Source organism: Colius striatus, chromosome 2, assembly GCF_028858725.1.
Source record: "Colius striatus isolate bColStr4 chromosome 2, bColStr4.1.hap1, whole genome shotgun sequence".
Taxonomy (NCBI): Eukaryota; Metazoa; Chordata; class Aves; order Coliiformes; family Coliidae; genus Colius; species Colius striatus.
The window spans coordinates 61,936,319-61,964,062 of NC_084760.1; the positions used below are offsets into that span (position 1 = coordinate 61,936,319).

A 27,744-nucleotide genomic window follows, 5' to 3' on the forward strand; every position below is an offset into this window, starting at 1 on the left:
TTCTCTCCAATCTAGCATAGGCGTAGTTACAAAATACATTTTGTTTGGTCTTAGCAACAAGGCAGACTTATGGTACTCCCGCCCCTACACCTCTTGATCTTTCAGTGATGTTGTATACAGTACAGTCTCAAACAGCTATTTAGGGACAGACAGAAAATAAACCAGAGATAATAAAGGACTTAAATTGCCTCTGCCACTGAAACCAATGGAGCACCTTACTATATACTGGGCTTGTTTGAGTCTCAGGCTAAGGTTTACTAAACATCATGCAAGAGCTCCATCCATGACAACTGAATTTTGCTACCAGCAGCAGCACTTCCTAAAAGCTACTTCAGGTGTCTACACAACCACACACACAAGGAAGTGAGTCAGCAACAGCAGATGCTTTTCATGTGTATAATACACTTTGGAGCGAAGAGTTGAACCCCATATGCTACAGGGCTTTAAACACAGTGTACTAGATTACAAAGGGGATCTGGGTGTCAGAAGAAATTGTAACTAAAATGGAGTATTAGAATTCATACAATCAAGGATAAAGAGGAGTTGTACTATTATCTCCACCTCTCTTACTATAGATAAATTCTATGCTATCATTTTCATACTTATCACCCCTCTAGAAAGTGCAAGTACAAGAGTGGGAAGTGAAAAGTGTGGTAAAAAGCAATTTGAATCATAAAAAGCCTCCAGAAAGATAAAATGGGGAAAAAAGACTGTAGCTTCATTAGTACTCACCTATTTAAAAAAAAAAAAACAAAACCACCAAAGAAAAAACAACTAACCAAAAAACCCCAAACATCTTGGCAGACTGAAAAATTCTGTTTTCCCTAGATCAAAATATAGGTTAAAAAGTAAAGTGATGCATGGGGAATTGTGCTACAAAAATACATTAACCATTAACCATATAGCAAAACTTAAAAGAAGATTGAACATTTACATAAAAAGAAAGAAAATTCATGGCTACAAACAGGTATTACCAAAACTATAATATTGGAGAAAACATACTTTAATACTTAAATCAACTTTTTGTTTAGAATGACACTTTCATGACCTACTTGTGCAGGCCAGCAGCTGTTAATTCCAAATCCAGCATTTGTACAGATAATTCCTATGAGCTTAGCTCATACATAAGCATATTTATGAAGGAAATACAGCTACCAAAAGGAAAAATCCAGACCTGCACCAACACATGTATTTAATGACCAGCTCTGGAGATAAACTCAGGGCTGCTCACTTCAAGCAATCAAAATCCAAAGAAAAGTGTTGAAATGTATGGGAGATTCAGAGAGAGATTCAAGAAGAAAGATAAAATATTGCTCCAAACACCATTATCATACCTTCCATGTTTTGCATTGGACAAATGTATTTCAATTATATATTTAGAAAGAGGAGGAAACAAAATATATATATATTGGTATCATTAAATGAGAGATGAAAACACAAGTGGAATTACTTTGTTTAAAATGTACTGTTTTGCTGGGATGAGGCTCCATGCATACAAGTACTTCAGGACATTGTCACTGCCCTCTACGGTACCTATGCACAACATATTTCCCTCCTAACATATCAAAATTAAATAAATACCACCACTTGTGCAAGAAACATCAAGTAGTAGCCATTTGCACTATCTGTTTTGAAGTACCTTTCATCAGCATTAAGGCCCAATTAAGATGCATATACATATGTATATGAACTGCCTCAATTTCCACATGGAAGGGAAACTCTTCAACAATGCTGCTACCTGAAGACTGCCTATGTCAAGACAGATAATAAATTAAGAAACATAAGACAATGATCATGTTGGATGGGTACTTCAGCTACTCAAAACAGCTACATGACATGGCATATTGTATGCTTTAAGGGTGTAAAGGTGTGTATAACAGTTTTAACATGGTAAATACACTTCCTACATTTACCTTCATTGTAGCTACAAATATAGTACACAGGAAATTATAATACCTGAAAGTATTGGTGAACTAAAGAGAAGATATCTGGATAGGAAGCTGTACAGTCAATTTCCTTCTGCACTCAACCCTCACAATTCCTCTGTGCTCACTCTATCAGGAGTCTCACTTGGAGGTGACTAAAACTGGTTATCAAACCCCAATTTTTTACCTTCTTAAATCTCTTGTCTCCCATGCACATCTAATTACAGACAGCTTCTTGAAAACACTAACTAATCACAAGCAAGACAAAAAATAATTTGCTTTTGGAAAACATGGTATTCATTATGTTCCAAATTATTTGTACTTTTGAAGAGTGATTTTCCCCTCATCCCTAAAAAGAGTGGGGGAATTCTTCTTCTCTGAGATGGTCTGGAAGAGAAAAACGTCAGAGAATGCAAGGCATTTCATGTAAGAAACCATAGCAAGATGCTAAAAGCTCACTCAGAGAACATAGCAAGTAAATAAAATTCTTGTAAGGCTTCACTGTCACCTAGATATCAGAAGTGCCTAAGAGACTTCGCAGCAGCTCAGAAAGGTACCAAGTTAAGTGGAAGCAAGGACTCACATGCAAGGGCACAATAATCACAGAAAGAGTTACTTCCAAGTCCGTTTCTTGGAAGTCTTCCTTGGTCATTTCTGAGTTCTCCCTAGTAAAAACTATTGAGGTTTTAACATAATAAAACATGGCTTTTTGATTTCAAGACAAACATTTTCCTGAGGCTCTGGTCAGCTCCAATTCCTGATACACTTCTTATTAATCCCGTTTTACAATGGTAGAAAACCTCATTTTTTTAGGACATTATTATATACATTTCGGTTTTCTGGTTTTAAGGATTCAGTTAAAAATATTACCAATAATGTTTGCTTAGGAAGGAAGGTAGAAAAAGTATCTGGATTTAAGCTGTCTTTTGACAAATCTTCTGTCTGCTCAAGACCTAAACATACAATATAACCTTGTGTTATCAACAGTTTCCATTTTCTTCTGAACCACTACTTAGGCCTACATGTTTGCAGGCTTGGAAATATAAACCACTAATAAAACGATCTGGCACATTGATTGAGAGCTGGGCAGAGAGGAACCTCGTGAGGTTCAACAAGGACAAGTGCAGAGTCCTGCACCTGGGGAGAAACAACCCCATGTTTCAGTACAGGCTGGGGGTTGGACTGATGGAGAGCAGCTCTGCGGACAGAGATCTGGGAGTTCTGGTTGATAAGAAACTAACCATGAGCCAGCAATGTGCCCTCATGGACAAGAAGGCCAATGGCATCCTGGGATGCATCAAGAAGAGTGTGGCCAGCAGGTCAAGGGAGGTTCTGCTCCCTCTCTACTCTGCCCTGGTGAGGCCTCATCTGGAGTCCTGTGACCAGTTCTGGGCTCCCCAGGTCAAGAGGGACAGGGAACTTCTGGAGAGAGTCCAGTGCAGGGCCACTAAGATGACCAGGGGACTGGAGCAACTTCCTTACGAGGAAAGGCTGCAGGAACTGAGGCTGTTTAGTCTAAAGAGTAATCTCATTAATATTTACAAATGTCTAAATGGTGGGTGTCAGGAGGTTGGGACATCACTTTTTTCTCTTGTATCTAGTGACAGGACAAGGGGTAATGATAAGAAGCTGAAACACAAGTTCCATTTCAACATAAGGAAAAACTATTTCACTGTGAGAGTGATGGAGCCCTGGCACAGGCTGTCCAGGGAAGGTCTGGAGTCTCCTTTCTTGGAGGTCTTCAGGACCCACCTGGATGCATTCCTGAGTGACCTGATCTAGGTGGATCTGCTTTAGCAGGGGGGTTGCACTAGATGATCTCTAAAGGTTCCTTCCTACCCCTATAATTCTGTGATTCTATGATTACAGCTCAACAGTCATACTGTACATGAAATGCTAGGTAAAGGTGGAATTTATCTGCATTATGGTTACACTTTGGAGTGCTCCAGTTATAGATCAGGGCCCTACAAGAGACATCAATGCTGCTCCTACCATGAGTCTTCACGATAGAAATAATAACAGATTTATGTTACTTCAAAGCTCAAGAATAAAATTACCACAGACCCTGTAGAGAGCTAGATGTAAAAGGGCAGCATCTACTTTAATGATAAAGTAGCTAAACTTCTGTGGTTTTGTGGAAAGAATAATTTGTTTATCTCTAAGTACCTTAAAAAACAGCTGTACATTTTGCTGGTTCACTGAGGAAAGAGTTTACTCCTCCATCAATTCAACTGCAGTTCTCTCTCTCTGGTACCTCAGTGTCATTAATTCAAAAAGAGAGCTTACATCACCACTCTTGATTTACTTGACAACTGGTTTTGTCTTTGGGTGTTACATTGCTCTCAGTGATACGGTATAAGCTTTCAGTATATATTATTACGTAATAATACACATCTCATTTTTCAGCTGGCACAGCACATCTTAAATTTTACTAAGATCCATGATAGTATGGAGTGTTCTTAAAGCTCTGAATATCAGGAGTCTGTTTGCACCCTCTAGAGTAGCACAGGCTTCTTCCTCTGTGAAACTAAAAGTACTTGTGAAATATAAAACAAATACCTTTAGTAAGAGTTGATCTCTTTGTAAAGACGACCCATGTCTATGCATTAGAAAATTAACATATTTCAAAACTTCTCTGCAGAAGTACTGTAAGGAGGAAGAGAAAGAAGGCACCACTGTCAAAAGGTGACTCATTCAAGGCACGTCTCTTTAAAAGTTCACCTGATTCATTTATCCGAGTTCTGAGCTTTTACATCTAATAAGCTTTGATTATGCAGATATCAGAAGCCATAGGGGCGGTTTTGTTGGTTTCACTTTGTAGTTGGTTCACTGTAGAACTAGCTTTGGGACCTAATACAGAGAAGAGATAAAGAGTCACCACTTCCCACTGTGGATGTCACGCTCATCACTGAAATGCACTTCCATTTAAATTATTCTAGCTTTCACTTCCTGTTACTGGTTAGTAATGTTTCTTTCTGTCACAGAAAAAGGATTTTAGTATCTTTTCTTCTCCCCTCTTCATGCATACAGAGAAATCAGATTACTGCAAACAGATTTTCTGTTTCTAAAAGAATACAGTAGCAAACCCTATAAATTTGAACAAAACAATGGTTTTTCAACTGACTGCATTAGAACATGTGCTCTTTCTGAAGACTTAACCTACTATGGCACTATCATTAAGGCTTTGTGCTATCATTCTTCGTTATTTCTCTCAATGTGATTTCTGTTTTTAATTATGCACAAATTTTATCACTTATTTCATTATCAAAACTACTAAATGGCATTAACCTAGAACCATTTTCTATAACCCCAGTAGAAATACTTCCTTTCAGTGATTACTATTATCTGCCAGTTAATTATTTCTACATCCATTTAACATCTACTTTGTGGATAATATGAAAACTACAGTTTAATTTACAGTATCCTACTGCAGCTATTTTCCAATAAAGTCAGAAGATCACTTTTGTTATCTAAGTATTTCCACATCTGCAATAGGACCCCATCACACAGACTTTTTTTTGCCCAGGACTGATACATGTTAACTGACCTACAGTCACCTGGGTTCCCTCACTTTTCCTAAAAAGAAAACTTAGGTGCTACAATAATTTTTTAAATTTCTGTAGAATTTAATTTTTGTATTACTGATGTTTATTCAAAGTGAACAAAAAAAAAGGCCAGTTGTATCCTTCAGCTTCTTAGAGCTTACCCATTCAAATTCCTTAACAATCCACAGTTTAAAGCTTTTTCTCTAGCAGAGTTTATTTCTCCATTAGAGACTTATTTGGTAGTAATTTGTGATCCCGCTTTTTTTTTAAGTAAATGCTTTTCACTTTTCCTACAATCTGTGCAATTCCTAAGTGAGACTGATTCTTGTTTAAGCAATGGAGCGGTAACAAATTCCAAGTGGAAGTGCCAGTGACCATTGCCAGGCGTTTTCTTCATGATCCTCAACTCTCACCAGGTCAACTTTTCACAATTAGTGTGCTCAGTCAAGGTCTGGCCACTGTCATTTTCTTCAAAGCTACTGGGCCTTTACTGTAAGAGACTTGTATGCTAGAGAATGGGAAAGGACTTAGTCCTGTGATCAAGATGCAACAACCTTTCTTTGTGGCTTTTATTACTCTCAAGAGAACGAAATGTGGAGTATAAGGAAGAAAACGATTGTCTGTGAGTTTGTACAGATGTTTAGAAATAGCACAAGTTTCTGTGGGTTCCCCAGGCAACTACTAGCTTAGACAGATGGTTAACATGTTCTCCTAGCAACAGCACCAAGGGCTCACAAAGCATGAAGCAGGATCTCCCGAATCCTGTTTGTTTAGCTTACCGTATGTTAACATTTATTTCATTTGTAACCTTGAAACTCAACTTCAAAACTCAGTATATCAGTGACAAACTAGGTTATAGAGCAGATTATTTGTTAAAGATCATTCTTACTAGCAGCCTCATTGTTCCAATACACTAGATACAAAAGTCTTCAAATCTTAAAGGCTATGCTGCAGCTGAAAAATAATAAAGAAGCTGAAGACTTGTCAAAAGTTTTAGGGGGAAGAAAAAGACTCTGCAGACACATAAAAGTAAAACCTTAATATAATTCATAAATATGAAGATAGTGCATGTGAGAGCACCAGAAGACATAAGATGCAAACATAGAATCATAGAATGGTAGGATTGGAAGGGACCTTTAGAGATCATCTAGTCCAACCGCCCTGCAAAAGCAGGTTCACCTAGATCAGGTCACATAGGAGCATGTCCAGGCGGGTCTTCAAGACCTCAAAACATAACCAGATGAAAAATATTTGAGTGGTCAAATGGGTAGATAAAGAATAGGAGCTGCTGACAAAGCCTACATTTCACCTGAGTCAAATCAAAGTAAAACTTCAAACTGGCTATCACAAAGTACTGAATTTCAGATTACTTTCCCACTACATGCTAGTAAGACAGCTCCTAACTAACAAAATGAAAAACAAGAACATTGAGCTTGACCTCTATTCAGAAACACTTCCTCACAAGCAAGGAAAGAACATAACAAAAACAGCCTGGCTTATCAAGCCTGCCCCAGTAGATGACAGTCAAACATGGTATAAGTGAAGCAATGCACCTACTAGAAAAAGCGTAATGGAAAAAGATGACTAAAATACCAGCCAGACAAAACTGAGAAAGAAACAACAGAATACACCTACACAAAAAAGCAGTATTCTAAAGGACAAAACAAATTCTCACTTGAGTAATAGAACACACAATTAGCCTCACTGATACAGACTGCTATATCAGATCTCTTAATATAGATTCCTAGAGCTCACGATCAAAAAACGATACTCACAAGCTGTAAACTATAAGGTGACAATGCATCAAACAACCATAAGGTAACAATAACTTGTGAAGAAACTAAGACTGAGCTTACTTTCAATTTCTTCCTAATCCTCTTCTACACCAGCAGTTCAGTTCCTGCTCAGTGGCAACTGCCTCCCAGTAAATACAGCTGCTGTTTTACAGCATAAAAACTAAAATGCAAAACAGAGAAGCAGGAATAATCAATCTAGTTTAACTTTCCCTGATAAGTAAAATGCAAGGTACTAAAGAGGAAGCACAGATGGCAATAATAGAGATCTTAAAACATGTTAAGCTCTCCACAGTTCAACATGACAGGATGTGCAAGACATTCCTTATTTAAAAATATGTAGCTAAATAATGTCTTTAGTTCCACTCTAGCAACTCTAATGAAGTCAACAGCAATGCATAAGCATTACTAAAAGTTGAACTTTGCCCAGCCCTGCAAATATACACTTATTCAGCTCTATGAATGCACCTAAACTCATTCAAACCATTGTTTACGTGTGATGAGCAAAGAATGTGTGTGCTTACAAGATCAGAAAATATATCTTTCATCTGAAAGAAAAATGCAAATGTTTATGCCCAGTGGTCACTTTTACTTTTAATCAGTAAGTAGCAGCATATTTTCACTTGTACAAACTAAAGTTATTGATACAGATCCCTGCAATTCTGCAGCAATGCTCATCACGTGTGCACCACACCACAAACAGAAATTTTCTCCAACAGCCATTGTATGTGAGATATGAGAGAATATTTCTTCAGGAAACGACTATGGCCAGATGAAGCTCTTCTCTAACTCACCACAAAATCTTCTGTCTATTCTCTTAGAAAATGAAACGGTCAATTTATTTTGTGCCTAAGAGAAAAAACTAGATTGCTATTGACTTTTTACTAATCTAAACACATAGAAATATAGTTCAGCATAACAGTTGGCAAGTTTGAACCATGTATCTTTACAATTTAGTTAAGACCAGTAAAAGATAAAAATATAAAGGGATTAAAATTTTGCTGTTGGACGCATTACTAACAAAACAGAATTACTTGTAAGTGCATGACTTGCAACATTGATCTGGTATAACACTGCTCTCTTGTGGTTAAATATGGGCAGTTCACCTGCAGAACATATCAACTGTTTACACCAATTACCGTCAAATATTCAAATACATTTTAGTCTAAAAATATATTTAAGTCTACTTAGAATTAATTTTATTAATTACACTTACACTTCAAAGAGTTCAAGAATCATCTTCCATATCTGGAAACAAGTTAAAAGGGAAAAGAATGATCAGTGGGATGATATGTGACCAGAAGTTTTGTAAGGTGGCAGACACTAACACTAAAAAATAAAGAATATAAAGCAAGATAAAATAAATATGTAAAAACCTGCTTTGTTTTACAGTTTTGGTGGTTGACAAGTTTTCAAATTCTAGAGGTTTGTCATAATAATTTTAAGAGAAGGAACAAGCCATCAAAGCTGCACCAGATTCCTAAGAGAGCTGCTTAAGTCAGCTCTCTTAAAAAAATATAGCACAAATACCAAGACTTTCCACCTGAAGTTAGTTACTTCTATGTATTGGGTAGCTTATTGCAATTGTGATTTTAAAATAAGTTATTATAAATGTATGTTTTTCTTTAACATAATGTAGCTGTATTGATAAAATAAATGAGATTATATAATCTCAATGTCTAAAGAAACAAAAGAAATATCAAATTCTTACAAATGCCAGTGAAACTATACATAAGGCAGCTCTTTCACACAGCAGTACATTCTCAATGCCAATTGTGTTAAGTATGATGAATATATACGTATGAAAAAGAGGAAAATAAAATCATACTAATATCGAGGACAGTGCTGCTTGGAAAAAAGCTGCATTTTCTCACTTAGAGTTGTAATAGTAAGAATTTTTATTTCAGAACAACTGAAAGTTATTAAATCAAATCATACCACTGACTGAAGGCAATATATGAATGTCAAGTTTTCAACTGTTTTCTCATCACAGGGGGCTGACAAGATACATCTTCACCACTTAAATAAACATCAGGAAGACTCCACTTTTAATGTGTGTCTTTCAGCCAAGTCACAGCAGTATGTTAAGCATAAGAATAGAATTTGCAAACTATTCAAACTTCACACACACACACAATGGTAATGCTCTAGAAGTATCATACATAACTGTAGTAGTTTTGCCTGGGCCAGGTTTGGGGTGGGGAGGGGGAGTGGGGAGAGCTACACACTGGTTTTCTAAACAAAGAGCTGCCAGAAGACTCTCCTGTAGCTGACAGGACCACTACTGGTCAATTCTAAGATGGATCCCACAGCTGACCCAGGCCTAGCCAATTAGTCACAAAATCACAGAATCTCAAGGGTTGGAAGGGACATCAAAAAATCATCCAGTCCAACCCCCCTGCCACAGCCTGACCACCTAGAGTAGGTCACATAGGAACTCATCCAGGTGGGGTCTGAATATCTCCAGAGGAGACTCAACAACCCATCTGGGCAGCCTGTTTCAGTGCTCCGTCATCCTCACAGTGAAGAAATTCTTCCTTGTATTTCTTTGGAAGCTCTTGTGTTCCAGTTTATACCCATTGCCTCTTGTCCTATCATTGGACATTGTTGAGAAGAGCCTGGCTCCATCCTCCTGAAACCCACCATTTACATATTTGTAAACATTAATGAGGTCACCCCTCAGTCTCCTCCAAGCTAATGAGCCCCAGCTCCCTCAGTCTTTCATCATAAGGGAGATGCTTCACTCCATCTTGGTGGCCCTGTGCTGAACTCTCCAGCAGTTCCCTATCCTTCTTGAACCAAGGGGCCTAAAACTGGACACAATATTCCAGATGTGGTCTTACAAGGGCAGAGTAGAGGGGGAGGAGAACCTCTCTCGACCTACTGTCCACAACCTAATACACCTCAGGATGCCACTGGCCTTCTTGGCCACGAGGGCACATTGCTGCCTCATGCTCATCCTGCTGTCCACTAAGACTCCTAGGCCCCTTTGCCCTTATACTACTCTCCAACAGTTCATTCCCCAGCCTGTACTGGTACATGGGGTTATTCTTTCCCAGATGCAAGACTCTACACTTGCCCTTCTTGAAATGTATTAGATTTCCCCCTGTCCAACTCTCCAGTCTCTCCAGGTATCGTTGAATGGCAGCACAGCCTTCTGGTGTGTCAGCCACTCTCCTCAGTATCATCAGCAAACTTGCTGACAGTGCCCTCTGTTCCCTCAACAAGGTTATTAATGAATATATTGAATAGAACTGGTCCCAGCACCAACCCCTGAGGGACTCTGCTAGACACAGGCCTCTAACTAGACCCTGTCCCATTGATCACAACTCTCTGTCTTCTTCCCTTCAACCAGTTCACAACCCACCTCACTACCTCATCATCCAGCCCACACTTTCTCAGTTTTGCTATGAGGATGCTGTAGGAGATGGTGTCAAATGCTTTACTGAAATCCAGATAAACCACATCCACTGCACTAACACCATCTATCCACCTGGGTACAACTTCATAAAAGGCTATCAGGTTGGCCAAACATGACTTCCCTTTGGTAAAACCATGTTGACTGCTCCTAATGACCCTCTTGTCCTTTAAATGCCTGGAGACAGCACCCAGGATAACTCGTTCCATCACCTTTCCAGGGATGGAGGTGAGACTGATCAGTCTGTAGTTACCCAGCTCCTCCTTCTTACCCTTTTCGAAGACTGGAGAGACATTTGCTTTCCTCCAGTCCTCAGGCACCTCTCCTGTTCTCCACGACTTACTGAAGATGATGGAGAATGGTTTAGCAATGAGGTCCACCAGCTCCCTCAGCACCTGCACGTGCATCCCATTGGGGCCCATGGATTTACGTACATCCAGACTGCTCAACTGATCCTTAACTCAGTCTTCATCAACCACACAAAAATTCTTCTTTAACCTGACTTCCTCTGGAGTCTGGAGCTCCTAAGGACAGTCTCCAGTAGTATAGACAGAGGTAAAGATGGCATTCAGTAACTCTGCCTTCTCTGTATCTTGTCACCAGGGCACCCACCTCATTCAGCAGTGGGCCTACATTGCCTCCAGCATTAGTTTTGTCTGCAATGTATTTGAAGAAGCCCTTCTTGTTGTCCTTGACCTCCCTTGCAAGGCATAACTCAATCGACGCTTTAGCTTTCCTAGTTGCCTCCCTACATCATCTGACAATAGGGTTATATTCATCCCAAGTGGCTATCCCTTCCTTCCATGATCTATAAACATTCTTATTCCACTTGAGTCTGCCCAACAGTTCCCTGTTTAACCATGTGGGTCTCCTGGCTCTCTTGCTCGTTCTTACCTGCTCAGATGCTCTGATCTTGAGCCTGGAAAAAGGGATATTTGAACAGAAACCATCTTGGGTCCCTTTCTCCTCTAATACCCTGTCCCACAAGATGACCCCGGTAATTGCTTGAAAAGGCCCAGGGGCCTTTGTTGTTGATGTTCCCCATCATTCCCCCGTACTCAGCTTTGGTGAGGCTACACCTTGAATCGCTACACCTTGAATCCTGTGTCCAGTTTTGGGCCCCTCTCTACAAGCAGTGCTGGAGAGGATCCAGAGGCAGCTACCAAGCCAGTAAAGGATTTGGAGCACATCTCATATGAGGAACAGCTGAGGGATCTGGGGCTGTTCAGCCTGAAGCAAAGAAGGCTTAGGGGAGACCGTATTGCTCTCTACAGCTACCTGAAAGGAAGTTATAGTGATGTGGGAGTTGGTTTGTTCTCCCTAGTGACAAGCAAGAGAACAAGAGGAAATGGGCTCAAGTCGTGCCAGGGAAGATTCAGGCTGGATATGAGGAAGAATTTTTTTCCTGAAGGAGTTGTCAGGCATTGGAACGGGCTGCCCAGGGAGTTGGTGGAGTTACCATCCCTGGAGGTATGTAAGAGACAGTTGGATGTTGCACTTAAGAGAAACGGTCTAGTGGTTGATAGGGCTGAGACAAAGGCTGGACTCGACCCTCTCAAAGGTCTCTTCCAGCTGAAACAATTCTATGATTCCATGACCTGGGAGTCTGTGGGGAGAGAGGAGCCCACACCAGAGCAGGTTTCCTGTCAGGACTCGTGACCCCACTGGAGCAGTCAGTACCTGAAGGACTGTTCTCCCAGTGGATCACCCACATTGAGGCAGGATGTGAGGAGCTGCCCCTGTGGGAGGCCCCATGCCTGAGCAGTTCATGAGGAGCTGCAGCCCATAGGAAGGATCCACATTGAAGAAGTTCATGGAGAACTGTCTCCTGTGGGGAGGAACCCCACACTGTAGCAGTGGAAAGTGTGAGGAGGCCTCTCCCTGAGAAGAAGCAGCAGCAAAGCCCATCTGTAATGAACTGACCGTAACCTTCATCCCCCATCCCCCTGCGCCACTAAAGCAGGGAAGGAGGAAGAGTCCTGGGAAGAGGCAGGAACAGGGTAAGGTGTTTCAAGATTTGGTTTTATTTCTCATTTCCTTGCTCTGTTTTGATAGTTCATTAATAAATCAAACCCTTTCTCTCCAAGTTGAGTGTGTTTTGCCCATGACGCTAATTGCTGATGATCTTCCTGTCCTTGATTCACGAATCTCTTCTTGTATTTCTCTCTCCCCTGTCCAGTTGAGGAGGGGGAGTGATAGAACAAGAACAACTTGGCCATCTGGCACCGAGCCAGGGCTAAACCATCACAACAACTAATCTATAGACTATTCAGATACACCTGGAAGGAAATACACACGTAGTCAAAATCAGCATCACTATGAAAAGCATATTGCTACATGCCATGGGGATCCATTCTGAGAACCTGATGCAGAAATCAGGGTCACAAATGTCTCTCAGATACCTACAATCACTGGAAAAGAGATCTTAAATTAAAACAAAGTGAAATTCAGCTGCAGATCTTCCTAACACTGGGACATCAGCTACTTCAATAGGCTTACCTGCAGGTCTTTCTTTCCTCAAAGCTTCTGACTCATAACTCAAAGGCTAATTTTTCAGCAGGATCCATTTGTCATCTAAGCTTTTACAAGAGCCCCCTATAAAATTTTGCTATTTAGATATGACTAAAGAACAATGTAGTTCCTGAGAACAGGAACAGACTGAGGGCAGTGAATACTGTTACAGTATTCTCTACTGTGCCCTACTCCAAAAACTCTGTACCTACAACATTCAGTGCAACAACAGATTATATATTAATTGTCTCATAATTGTCTCTTACAAGTTACTGAGTATATGGATAGGTCTGTTACAAGAGTTTGTCAGCAAGCAGTAATATTCTGACACTTCAGGTAATTGTATTTATTCATCTCCTTGTAATGGGAAGTTACTGATAAAGACAGGTCAAGTATCTTACAGTCTCCTAGGGAAAAATCATTGAGCGCTTTTAAACAACTGGATTGTACTTTTTCTTCTAACCCTATATACTCCAGATATTTGATGAAACATTTATTTTTTGATTTTATCTACTCAAAACCTGTATATATTACATATTTTTCAGTCTTTCTAGTGGAAAAACAAAATAGACTTTCATTTCAAAGACCTCTTGAAGCAACTCCTGAAGGAAGACATCCTACCCAAAAATCCATCAGGAGTGGTAGAATAACTTTTCCAAATTTTTTCAGTGACAAAAGTAAAGCACATTTCACTAGACTATTCCAGCCAACCAATAGAGCCCTCATGTTTCTGAGTCTCTTCCTCCTCCCCCATACTGCTACCACACTAAGACTCACTGAGCAATTCAGTGTATTCAGGACCTTATGTAAACAAAGATATTTGTAGGTAAACAGGGCACAGATAACCTGAAAGAATCTCGAGTTGCTTCCAAATTCTTGATACAGATGTTTAAAAGAAAATACTGACAAAGCCATGGTTCCATTAGTTCGGAAAGGGAGAAAAATCTCTGCAATGACTGCTAACCTCTTTATTACTAAACATCACTAAGTCTTGCAGCTTCATAGTACTAAAAACTATCAGATGTTACCAGATGCCACCCACAGAAATCAAGGTGCAGCAGGGCTCAATGCCTAACCTAATTTACATCTGAAGTACATGAAACAAAATCTGTTCTCATAACATATGTAGGTGGCACATAGTTAAAAATTAAAACAAAAAGCACATGACCCACAACTGATTCTTTTCCCTAAGTAGATCAGTTACGTAAATTACATTACTGCACAATTTGCACCACACTGACAAAAAAAATCAGAGATGGCACCTGTGAACCTGAAGAGTCACACAACTCATTCAAATCTGCAGATGCTTCTGAAGTCTAACCTAGATCCTTGGTGTTAAAGGCACTAAAAAGTTTGAGATAATTCCCTTCAACAGTGAAAAGACACTTTCAAATTCACAATTCCCACTGTAAAATGCTCCTGTAGGCCAAACTTGCATTTAAATGATGAACTCTGAGGAGAAAAGAAAAACTATACAAAAGGAGTCCAAAACAATAAATCTTCCTGAGGAGAAGAAACTGCTGGTCATGTACAGCAATTGAAGTAAGAGAGTGAATACTACTGTATTCAGGGCTTTGCAGATTAATTCAGTCTCTCACAGCAAGAGTTCCACCTTTATGTTCATCAGTCACAACAGAGGGGCCACAAACCCTGAGATCCCTTGGATCTGCAAATGTTGATACAACACAGGAGGTCACTTACTCCATTTTATCTCACTGCAGATGCTGAGCAAAAGGGAGCCAATTCATAGGCTTTTTGCTCACCAGAACTCACCTCTGCCTCCATACCCTCTTCTGCAGGCACTGCGCAGACTTCTTTCACTGCGGCTCCCTGCTGCCCTACGTGTATCAGAGACCAGAGCACCAGACAAAAGACAATGGGGAGGTTTCACAGAAGAGGGTACGATTGTCAAGTACGGGGTCAAGCCAGCTACTCTGTATGGATTTCATAGCAGTTGTCAAGTTTAGGTACAGAACATGGCAAATGCATGTTTTAAAAGTGAAAAGAAAAGGAAAGTCAAACTCTTACTGAGAGGAACGGAGGAATGTGGTAGTTCATTAATTCAATAATAAGTTCAATAATTACTAAATGAAGAATAAGATATGTAAAAGACATAATTTTAGAAAGATAAAATAGCAAGTCACTTAAGCTCCAGTTTTAGTCAAAAGATAACTTTTCAAATTAAAATAGAAGTATGAGATTTGCACCTTAATTTCTCACAACTGTGAAAATAAGACTCAGTATTAAGGGGGAATCCAGTTGCCAGCCTGTATAGTGAGCAGGGAAAACAGAAAATGCACAGGATTTACAAGGGACACATTCAACAGCCTAACTCATAGAATTTTGTTTTTATACATGAGGATCGTTACACAAAAGATGAAGTGAAAGCAGCTACTGTAAGCAGTAGATCACGATAAAATTATTAATAAGGGACTCACATCAGCAGTACTCTGTCAGGAAAAATCTAAGTTCTTTACAAATTAATTGAGGTAACATTTATTTAAGAAGCTGTCTACTACAATCAGTTCTTTGGATTCAAAGAAGTTAGTCTGCAACACAAAATGCACTAATACATAAATCTATGATATAAAGGAAATTTTATTTTATGAATTCTTGTGAACAAAACAGACTTCGCATGGAGAAGCCAAGGAGAGAGTTAATGTTTATTTAAATACAAAATTTAGACTGTGTGCTAGCAGAACTCTCTACAAGGTCTTTTTTTGTCTCAGAATACAATTCCCCCGTACTATAGGCATTCAACAGCCAGCCTGCTGTTTACTTACAGCACAGCAAAGTTTCAAAACATAAAAGTTCATTTACCCAAAAATAAATTAGAATACTTTTTGCAAATGGTACTTGGAGTTGCATTACCAAACTGTAAATAAGGCAACTACATCCTTCTAATGAAACAGTATTAGCTACCATAATATACAGTCAGTTACATATAACACACTAACAAAGAGTTTACATTTCCCTTGTTATTTACATCGGAGTGCAAACAGAGCACACACCTCAGCTGCCACACCAACAAATATTTTTCTTTCACACCAATATCTTTTTTTTATTCCTGTATTTCTCAGATTTCCAAGAAACTGCTCCATAGCAGTAAAAGCCACCTTTTGGTTCTGTGCTTCTCATAAAAGCATCACATTCACAAGTCTGTCTGCTAGAAAACTAAGAAGGAAGAGGCAGTTTTACAAATCCTACAACACTCAAACTTCAATAGCACAGGAGAACCATGTTCTAGAACACAATACAGCACCCTACACCTTACAGTTTCCACTTACACACACTTATGTAGTCTCCCCAGAAATCTCCATCAGTTAAATATGAGCTTTCACTTTCCACATTGGTACTTCTTTAATTCCATCAGCTCCTACAAGGCCAGATTTTGCATTTGGCTTCAGACTGCGACATCCAACCTGAGGAGCAGAGATAGAGTTAAACAAAATTAGACCCAAGACAACTGAATGAGAAGATGCTTACAATAAAAACAGTTTGGAAAAGTTGTTGCACTTCTCTTAACATAGGAAAAATAGAATAGCACGTCTAGGCAATTGCTTTAAGTACAATTATTCCTCAAAACACTCAAGGGCAAATTAAATGATTAGAAGCTTGATCACAAGCTCGTGTAAGTCTGCTTTGAGTAGAAAAAGTCCATCTTTCTGAAAGTATCTGCTCCTGAATATTCTGGCCTTAAGCAGTCTTTCTTCCAGGACTTTGTAATTCATCTGTAGATCCTGGGCAAAACTAGTCCATAAACAAGCTGTTCCAGGATCTAACTTTGATCTAAAGTCAGATGGTTGATCTACCAGATCAGCCATGCAATACAATGGTCTGCAGCATCCAAAATACAAGGCTATTTTAAACAAGTTCCTAATATTTCCTTGGGGCAGGGGCTGGGGGCAGCAAGATGATTATTAAGACTGTACTCCTTGTGGCAGCTGATTTTTTTTTTTTAAATAAAAAATATAATTCTAGCTAGAAAGGCCTTAGTTTTCAGCCAAGAAGCTAGCAATGCATATAAGCACCAGCCTTCAAAGAATGTCTGGATTTCCATTATATACTTCGCATTACTATTTTCCCTCCATTAGGCTAATAAATACCACAGTCCAAATCTTTATCTCACTCTTAAAATGCACAAGACTTGCTAACTGGAGAGATACAGTTTAAATTACTGCCACCTACCCCTGTCTATCTCATATAAGCAGTTCTGAGGTTTGTGGAAGCCTCTAACAAATATCCAACAGCAGTGCTGGACTGTGTAAGCTGAAGCAGCTTGTTGTAGGCTGCTCTACAGAAACCAGGATTCAGAACCACCTCAGTTTGATTGCTCTGTTTAGCACACTTTCCTTGTTCATAGCAAAACCTATATTTTTTCATAAGCTTTGCAAAAGCATTCAAGATCACATCGCATGCTGGATAAAGATATAAAGTGTGGAAATGATGCTATCTTAAAGAAAAATATTACAGCCAATGTTTTCATTTTCATTTCTAAACACGTGGCACATTAGATCACTCTGCACCTTCCTAACATCTTTATTTCTAAAATCAGTCAATAAGCATTACTACCTAGACACACAGTTTCTATGCATGGATATATTATCATCAAGCAAATGTTCATAGATCAATCAACTAAGAGCTGAATTTTTAAGGTTAGTCTTTTATTCTCTGCTTGATTAAAACAGCAACTGTTCTGCTTGAAAACAACAACTATCTAGGCTGATGGCTAAAGAAAAGTCATATACAAGTTGTAGATTCACAAAAATCCTTCAATGATCAATGAAAACATCAGTCACTTCAAGAGTACTAAAAACATACCAGTGGAATCTCTGGACTAGAAAATGGAGAGCTATCAAAAGAGCAATTTTCTTTATCCAGTGAATCATCATCGTCATAATTTTTATGTGCAAATTTCTGCTTTAGTGCGTTAGTTAATATAGCAACTGGATCCCAATCTGAACTTTGCTTCTTCTCGGGTTTGGAAAGAGGAGTACCTCCAGGTGACCTAAAAAAAAAAAAAAGGAAATTGTCTCCTACCCCTAATTATCTGCTGAGTGATCAAAAAACCCAGAGACACAGCTTCTGCATATACTCATCCTATAAATCCCCGATTATACAAGTAATGCCGGTAATGTTATTTTACAAAAATTAACAAAATAGGACTAATACAAGTACATCCAACAATTTGTCTGTCAGATTCTTATCTTGAAAATACCACTTGATGCTGTGCCATAAAGAAAAACATGAGTAAAAGAACACAAAGTATTGAAGTACTGCAAATAATGAAAGGAGAAAAAAAAAAGAAAGGAAAAGAAAACAAAATATACAGTTCTTAAAACAAGTCTCGTGTAAGTTACATTAAGGTATGTTAGTGGGAATCTCCCACAAACATATTTCATAACCATTGTGAACATAATTTGATTGAACTTCATCTATTTTAAGTTCAGAACAGTATGCCTTTCTATGGTTTCACAAGCAAGAACAAGCTTACAAAACTCCTCAGAGCAATCATAGTTAAAGAAAACAACCACTTTGCTAAAGACAAACACACAGCCAGGTGACCATAAAGTCCTATTCATAAACTAGAGTTAATTCAAGTTTCCTTATTCAAGAAGCTATCACCAGGTTTGGAACAAAGTCTTCAAAGACAGTTTCTCCCTCTGAGAAAGCACCTCAGCATCCAAACATGAAAATTTCAAACGTGACAATTAGGAAGTACAGTTTGCATTTCAATGTAGAAAAACTGTCCTTATAAAACTGAAAATCAAAAGACAGCAGAGAGATGCAAGATCAAAACAGCACCTGCCCCTCAAAATCTGATATAAATGTGGAAGTTACTGAGTTGCCCAAGAAAATACATCATTGATCATTCAGATATTTGGGAAAACAAAAAAAACAAATCTAGAGGTATTTAGACTTCTGCTACTAAAGTGCCATCTCCAGGCCAACGAATTGTACCACGCTGACAGCGGAGTTCTAAGTCTGGCAGATACAGCAGATGTCGTTTAACATGAAATCTGAATGGACCGAGTTTACCCTCCCTGTAAAATCCATCTGCTGGAGCATTTGCCCCATGTGTAAGCTCACGTTCAGGTGGTAGCAACTGGGATGTCCTGGTTCTCAGATTGTGAGAACAGAGGTCTTCCCATTACAGTGCACACATTAAACTACTGTCAGACTGTTGCCTGCAAGATTATAGCAATTTTGAATATAAGTTCCTTATTCAGTTAAATTCTATGTTTTAGAATACAGGCAGATGTCTAAATGCAGAAAGCATTTTGGACGCACACCTACCACTTCTTACTAATGAGGCCTCTGCTCAACATGATGGCTGTTAAAATTGTCAACTTGAACATTTTACTTTCTTTACTCACTGTACATGGATTTATAAGGAATATGAGTAAGGAAACACAGTTTTACAGTGCACATTATATTTGATTTATTTACTGTGAAAATGATACTAAAAGCATAAAGATACGCTCTAGAATTGCACAGAATTTGCCCCAAATTTGTGATAGCTCTTTTAAGGATAAAATTCAGTTAAGAAAATGTTGACATAAAAATGCAGTAAGTTTTGGTAATAACATTCCTCCCACATTAAGAGTTCCAAACATTAATTTATATACTGTTGTTCTCATATACTTTTTCAAATCAACTACACCTACACAGCAGAGCAACACTGACCCAAAGAGATATTGCAGTCTTAATTTTGTAATGTGCTTACCATCAAAGTAGTACACCATTTAAAATACTTATAATCCAACTGCACTATTGAAATACAAATTTACAAAGCATTTTTAATACAAGACATGGCAGGTATTTTCTTTAACACTTTAAAGCTAGGATCAGGATATTCTGGGTACATTAACAGTAGTTTTGCAATGTTTTCCCATGAGCTTGCCCTTTCACAGTGAATCCAAAAAGTTTATTTGTTCAAATCAATTTCTGTAAGTGTATGGCAACACAAGCACCTTTCCACATCAGCCTGAGGTTTGTACACTTAAGCAGGAGATTAAGTGATACTCAGTATGTTTTAAATACATCTAAAAGCCACATCCATTTATCTTAACATTCCAAGTTGTGAACTTTGAAGCTGACAACTGAAGTTTGTCAGCAGTAGCTGCTCATTAAATGACGTTTCACTTCGCTGTACTACTTGGCGCTACTTCAGCCAAGACTATGTCACAGCACTTAGTCAGATACATGTTCAATTCAACCTACCTCTCAGTAGCTCGCAACTGAACTTTGTTTAGGTCTTTCAAAACATCCATCATGCTAGGAATGCTTTTTGTCCTCTGATGATGGGCACTGTCAGCTGCACTTGAACCACTGTTTCTTGCAGCTCGACGTTGTTTTATAAGTTTAATTGCGGAGTTACTAGCATCAACACCAGATGGTGCACCAGAAGGAAGCGGAGGAGGTGAGGGAATTACAAAGTGATTGTGAGAGACGGACAATGGTGTAGAAGTCATGGCTGGCACTGGGTGAAATCCATCTGGAGCGCTGAATGTTTTAAAGGCTTCTGGGTGCAGTTATGAAAGAAAAACAGGGATGCTAGTTTTAGTCACTATAACTTCACAATTAACAATATTAAGCAACATCTAGGATGACTCGGTTTTAAGAAGCTCTCTTAAAGCACTTTCTTAAACACCTCACACACTACACCACAGAAGAATAATATTTAAAACCAAGAACATTTTTTATTTCAAAGCCACAGATTCAGAACAGATGAAATAATGAATCTGAGGTGTTCTGTGCTGCTCTGATTTTCTCCATTTGCGTCTTCAACCTAAGCACTAGATAAATTAGCAAAGAAGCCTGCAACTTACTACATCCAGCTCATTTGCAATGGTCTGAAGCTTAAAACAACCCATGTGAAGAAAAAGCAAAGATAACTACGAATACAATACTGAGAGCAATGGCCAAGAGACATAAAGGAAGAGCCAGCAGAACAGCTAACTTAAGCATTGAGTTGCATCATGATGCCACAAAGGTAACTAACTACCTTGCATCAGTCCAATTATTTCAATCACCACCATGGGGTTAGCCTGCAACTAAGATAACCAAAATATCAAGGCCTTTAAGGGGAAGGAGAAAAGAAAAAGAAGTCACAAGATAGTTGTCTCCAATATGAACTTCTCTGATTGACACATCTGTTTGCAGCATTTAGTTCTGTTAAACCTGAACCTGACTGAGAATACTTTTTCTATTCGTTATTTTGATAACTTGTCAGAAACAGTACAAAATCCCAAAGGGATAATTAACAGTCCGTTGCTTTCTTAAACAGTAATTGGTTGCCTATGGATAGTGTTGTTAACTAAGGAAGTGACTATAATGATCACTTAGGACCAAGTGCCTTTGAAACTGGCAAACAAGCCACAAAACAGAAGGGGTAGCAGGGGAAGGAGCAATACCAGATATTAAAAAGAGAAACAAAATTCTATATTCTGTAAATTTAGTCAGTGTAACTTCAGCTAAACAAGTTAGAGACGCTTTCTGTTGATATCAGACATGGCAAGATGTGAATGGGAACTCTAAATCAAAGAAAGGGAAAAGTGGTCTACTTCAGACCAGGGGGGCTTACGTGACGGAATGCTTCCCAGTGTCTGCGCTGAAACAATCGCAGCAATCTGAGCACGAAGAAAGCTCAGCTCATCTTCAAGTGCAGAAATTTTCTGGAGCGCTGCTTGATCAACAAGACTGTCTTTTTGCGTATGACTTTTTGGAACACTTTGTATTGAATCTATAGATGGATGTAGGTCACAATAAGCTGTACCTTTTTCTTTTCTCCATAACTCAGTCCTACAAAGTGACAAAAGACATAGTGGCAAAAGACTTAGCCAACAGTGGAAATCTCAAAACTTACCGTCTCTTCAAGCAAGTGATTGTCATTCTACAAGATATAAGTTTGCAAACTATTCAAGAAAGTTTACACTTTTAACTACTCCTAACTGCAAAAATATTTTAAGTCTTCCTTTGCTCAAATATGATGTAGAGCCTTGAAAAGTCATCATAAAAAATAGTCAGATAATTTACTCCGGGACAGATTATACGTCACCAAGTCATAACATAGCACTAAGCTGTTCTTATTCAATAACATTTAGACTAACACCATAAAGGTGTGCCTTCCTCCTCCCTACCTGTAACAGTAGAAATGAAAGGCAGGAGAGTCAAAAATTCATGGTCTTTTAATGAGACTTCACACATTGCAGTAATTTCTCAAACTCTGCAAGATGGACACTGCAAGCAGAGAAGTTGCAGTATTTTGGAAAATATACTGATGAATAATAATGAATTTTAATACACTCACAGAATGAGAATCTCATCTTCTGTAGGCTACATAAGAACCATGACTGCATAAGAAAATTGTCCTACAAGACTCAGGTTCTAATTTTAAAAATTAGGCTACAAGTCTGTGCCTGCAGACGAAACCTTAAAATACAGAATGAGTGCAAACAAATTCTGAAACAAGGAAAAAATTTAATTTACTTTATTTATTGAAGATGCACTAAGTTTTGATTGAGACAAAAATCAGATCTTTTCCCTTATATTAATCCTCCTTTTACTTCAAATCAGACCTGCAGTATTGCTCTCTGATTTGCCAAAAAAGCCTTGCTCTTCACATTGGCTCAGAAGGTATTAATTGTAATACTTGTTCTTGAAAAACATCCCACAGAGGCACGAGCGAAGGAGGAGGAAGAAAGAATGAAAACAACAAAAGAATGAACATTCATGGATCTGTGAAGCCAACAGCATAAGCAAAACAAAGCAGGCCACAGCTCCTTTTAACAGTATTCTTACTCTTAGAGTATTTTACAGATGCTGCTGCAAAAAAAACCAAACAAACCAAACTCTTCCATAATTTAACAATAACATCTCAGGAACCACAAGTTGAAACAACTTTATCAAAATTTCTCTAATAAAAAGTGTGTATTTTGTGCAAGCTGCACCAAGATCACAAATATATGTCAATATGAGAATTATTTTACCTGATAGAGGTGTAGTACAAGACAATCCAAGGGTAAAAATTTTAATCTTGATTCTGTGCTGATGCATCCTCTAATTTTTAACAATTTCTTTAAGAAACAGTAAGCCAACTTTGTATGCTATTTGGGTCTGGAAACTCAGATTTGTCACTTCACAGTACTTGTAGTATTTTCTAATAGTGACAATATTTTCCTTTACCACTCTGTAAAAGCTACAATAAACTATAAAACCTATATTCAAGGTAACTTTTTAAAAGAAATATGTTTTTTTCCATCAAAGCAACCATCAACCTTTACACAATCAAAAGGAGACATTGAAATATCTGTTCCTGTTCTCATCTTTATAATGTTTATCAAAATGCTTATAAATTAAAATGATAAGAATAACCTCATTGCATGTTGCAATATGCAAGTTTGCTTCAAACTTATCTCACAAAGTACTCTGTGAGTGAAAACAAATTAAAATACCAGGAACAGATCTGATATGCTACTAGGTAGAGAAAAAAGAAGACATACATTCAGAAGTCTTTCAGATAAAAATACTCTATATAGTAAGAATTCCCAGATAAGTTAGAATTGTTGCCCTAAAAAAAAAAAAAAATGGAAGCTTCCAGAGTTGGTTTAGCTGGAACTCTGAAAGGGCCAGGGAAAAAGTAAAAAAACAAACCACCCCAAAATACAACACACAGAGAAGACGTAAATTGCTTTTATGAATCCTTTTTATGCACATATGTGTGTTTTCTACTTTTACTTACTTAAGTGTACAAAATGCTTGTCCCTCATCATTTGCCACCCACAGGACATCAGCAAGTGATGGACCTACAGGAGCTACAGCTGTGATTTGTTCTCCGCTACCCAGCGGACTGGGGTTCTGAACAAGCTAAAAACAAATAAACAAATATAAGCGTGAAGAGAAACCAGATTCAGCACACACTGAAAGTTATAAAAGTCATAAAAGGTAACTTTTAAACAGTGCCATAAGTAAGTTGATAACAGCGAGCATAAGGGATGCAACACACAAGTTATACAAGTTAAAAAGAACAGGAAAGCTATCACTACATTAAGAAACTAGAAAACTTAAGTAGTTGAAGTAACTAACTTGAAGATAAGGCCTTGGGTAGGGTTCTAAGGAAAGAATTGTCCCAAGTCGACGGACAACACTTCGTGTAGATCCATATTCCTTTTTTTGGCAAACAGATGCAACCTAAAAATTAGAACACCTTTTATTCTAAGAAGTAAAATCAAAGCCCTCATTCTTACAAAGTTATTTAATAACTTTATACGTAACTAAAAACAACACAGTTAGGTTAAACTAACTATTCAAGGCTCTTCTCATGTTGAAAACCCAGAGACCTACGCTGGCTTTAACGTGCTGTTTCCAAAACACCACCAACACAGAATGGCACAAAGGCCAAAAAAGAACGTAGCAGCTACACCATACGGCTATCATGTAGCAGTATCCTGAGATCCTAGCAAAAGCGTACACTGAAGTGACTATATGCATCCATAAACGGGGGAAAAAAAATAGTAAATCAGTGAAATAAGTAAAACATACCTTGACACGATACTTTCTTATGACTGCATAGAATTGTTGGAAATGCCTTCTTGATGATATGGCTGAGGGAAGGCATGTTCTAATTGCACGACCGATGATGCTGCTGCCCAGTATGTGAGTTTCCAGAAATATGGCCTGTCAGAAAAACCGAGAGCTCCCAACAAATAAACCGGGAAACGACGAGGATAGCTTGGTCAAACCAGCACTTCTATAGATTTTTCAGTAGTTTCACATAAATAAGTCATGAATTTCCCAAGAACTACAAGTTACAGCAGTGCCTCACTATCGACACCTATCACTGAAGAGCTGCCCGTAAACCCACGCTCTAACATCAAGCCCGACACTGCACCGGTTAACCTCGTCAGTTTCCCGTACGATACCTTTCCCGGGTCTCAGCAAACGCAGGATCAAATCCTACTCGGGAACCGCTACGCTGCCTTTCATTTAAAACAGCAAAACATTAACACAGCTGAAGTTCCCGATTTTTTTTCCCCTGCTCGGACAAAAAAGACCACTCGAACTGCTGTTATCGAAACAGGGACCCCATGAAATCCACCCCACAGGCAGGCAACACGTCTATTACTAATCACACCTTTCCATACGGACGACTTCAACTGGACGCCAGGAACGCGGCCCGTCCTACCGCAAGGAGCCGAGAATATTTCCTCCCCTCAGCCACGACGGCTGCAGACCACTCATCCGTTGCGGCCCGCTCCGCGCCGGGGTCTCACCTGGTCGGGCGGCCAGCCGAAGTACTCCAGCACCCGCCTGAGGAGCTCCAGCACCAACGCCATGGCCGCCGCGCGCGCGCTGCTGGGCAGAAGGAGCCGCCCCCCGCCGCTGCGGACGCTTCCCCGGCCGGCGGCAGCCTCCGCCGCTCTCCCACCTCACCCGAAGCTACCGCTGCGTTCTCTCCGGCGGGAGCCGCCAGCGGGCAGCCCGCGCCCCCACTCTGATCCCCGCTGGCGCTCCGAGCCCCCGTCTCAGCCCGCAGAGCTGCCCCGCAGCCCGGTCAGGCCGCGTGGGCCGGCAGCACCAATCGGGCAGAGGGGCGGAGCAGAGTGGCCACCCTGCCACTAGAAAGGAGCCAATGCCTAGCGCTGAGCCAATAAGGCGGCGAGGGCGGGGGCCTACGCGAGGAGCGTCGGGAGAGGAAAGGTTTGAATGCCGCCGCCATGCACCGCTCGGTTCCCCCGGCCTGCCGTGGAGCCCAGCCCGCCTTGGGCGAGCGCCCGCAGCCCTGCTGGGGGAAACGCCGACTGTGCACAGGGAGCGTGGGTGGGGCGTGTTCTGGAGGAAGGGGACTGGTGCTTCATCTTCCTGAAGGGTGCAAGTTAATTCTACTCATGAGAAAATACAACAGCAGCAGACATAAACAGCAGGAATGTTGTTGAAACATGGGAAGGAGCTACACTGATAGCTTCTCGTGTAGTAAACTTCTAACTAGTTTTTTAGTTCTCTGAACAAATGAAGTGGCAGCAGAGTTTCAATACCCAAAGCAGCCTCAAGACACCCATTACATGATAGTATCTGGCCCAACGGAGCTCAAAGAAATCGCACTTTGGATCCTGCACTTGGTCTTCGCTCTTGCTTGTCAAGGTTTCTGATGATTTGTGTAAGAAACTTTGAAAACTTCAAGCCAGTAGCCTAACAAAATAATATAGTACTTCTACTCAGAGAAATGTGGAGATCCTTCTCCTCTAGCCCTGCAGGTAGTGGTACCTGCTCCTAACTACACACTATTTTGAAGACAGAGTTGTACTCACTTCACCAAAGCTTTCAAGAAGTTAAGATAAATTGGATTATTGGACATTCTCTTCATTCACATTTACAGGTGTGTCTCAGCAACAGCTCCTAAACAAAATCCTCTACCTGCAACACCTGCTTGCATTGTAACCAGTTACTGCAGTGTCTGGTAGTTACTATTGTGTGTCACGGAGATTGATTACCCAAAAACACAAAGGAGGGATTGTACTCGTAAAACAAGTTGTACTAACAGCATAGAGCTGTTCCAGTAGCTGAGGGGGGTTTAAGCCTGAGGAGAAGAAGGGTAAGATTTGAATGGTTAATTTTGAAAAAGTGTACTACGGAACTCACCTTAACCTTTGCCTCCCACTTGGGAAGGGGAAACATCAGCACAATCAGATGGGAAAAACTGCACATGAGGAACAACCACAAATATAGGAAGAGGCAGACTTCAAAGCAACAGCAGAACGGAGGCAATTTAGTTGGAGTACACTCCGCCAGCAACAAGCTGCTTCAGAACTGGAAGCATCAGTTGGGAACCCATGCAGAAATGCTTCAGTCAGTAAGCACAACACTAAACATTAGAGATGGGACCTGGAGCACCTCCTTAACCAAAAAGGTTGTGTGAGTCTGTGAAAGGCCAGCTTTAAGAAATTAGAAGTGATGCCAGCATAAAGTGATGCCAGCATAATGCTGCAGCCTTTACCTCCCTCTGGCAGCAAATCAAAGAGGTAAGCGACATCTCCTCTTTTGAAACACCAGTATAGTAAAACTAATAAAAGAAAGCTTTAATGCTGTGTTGCCGACCACTGGTACACCAATGCTGTTGACTGTTCCTGGGAAAGACGGGGAGGTGAGATTTAATTCCAAAGCTCCTGAATTCTGAGTTTGGTAGGGGGGGTTTTGCCTAGTGAATTAAATGTCCAATTTTCTCTGAAGTGCGGGGATAACTGAAAACTTCATAAGCACACCAAGCAGAAATGAAGTGGATTCAGAAACTGCTTCACTGTTGCACAGCAATCAGTCAGAATGAGCAACTGAAATCAAGAGTTAAAAAATTTCCTACCAGTAGAATGGTTGGACTTTTTTTTCCTGCTGATCCACCAATGGATGATCTTTACCTTCTAACAAGAGAAACGCAAAATACATTGAACATCTATTCGTATCAGTCATACCACTACTTCAGTAGCACCAAAAACCTCAAAACATGTTTTTTCTTATCACAATAGTGAAGATTCACTATTTATGCTGAAAAACTAGTA

General features: G+C 39.6%; 1 protein-coding gene across 3 annotated transcripts; it reads right to left on the reverse strand.

The window, feature by feature from the left end:
- Nucleotides 1-15,815: 15,815 nt before the first annotated feature.
- Nucleotides 15,816-27,670, reverse strand: MTFR2 (mitochondrial fission regulator 2). 3 transcript variants are annotated; one of them, XM_061989915.1, is made up of 8 exons: nucleotides 25,468-27,670; nucleotides 24,737-24,871; nucleotides 24,281-24,361; nucleotides 23,937-24,061; nucleotides 21,780-21,997; nucleotides 20,417-20,717; nucleotides 18,014-18,200; nucleotides 15,816-16,614 (listed from the first exon to the last, which is right to left on the reverse strand). In XM_061989915.1, the coding sequence occupies exons 1-8, from the start codon at nucleotides 25,528-25,530 to the stop codon at nucleotides 16,516-16,518; spliced, it is 1,209 nt and encodes a 402-aa protein (XP_061845899.1). In that variant the 5' UTR covers nucleotides 25,531-27,670; the 3' UTR covers nucleotides 15,816-16,515. The 3 variants fall into 3 exon arrangements, with proteins under 3 accessions (XP_061845899.1, XP_061845898.1, XP_061845897.1); XM_061989914.1 differs by having other exon boundaries at nucleotides 20,417-20,714; nucleotides 24,281-24,385; XM_061989913.1 differs by having other exon boundaries at nucleotides 24,281-24,385.
- Nucleotides 27,671-27,744: the final 74 nt, after the last annotated feature.

What these genes read in the sequence shown, in the direction of transcription:
- MTFR2 (XM_061989913.1), bottom strand. Translation starts at nt 25,530, where the DNA reads ATGGCGTTGGTGCTGGAGCTCCTCAGGCGGGTGCTGGAGTACTTCGGC. An exon ending in TCGGCTGGCCGCCCGACCAG is followed by an intron (nt 24,872 to 25,467) that starts GTGAGACCCCGG and finishes TTTTTCTGACAG; the next exon opens with GCCATATTTCTGGAAACTCA. An exon ending in CAGTTGCGAGCTACTGAGAG is followed by an intron (nt 18,201 to 20,416) that starts GTAGGTTGAATT and finishes TTTTTTTTTTAG; the next exon opens with GTCACCTGGAGGTACTCCTC.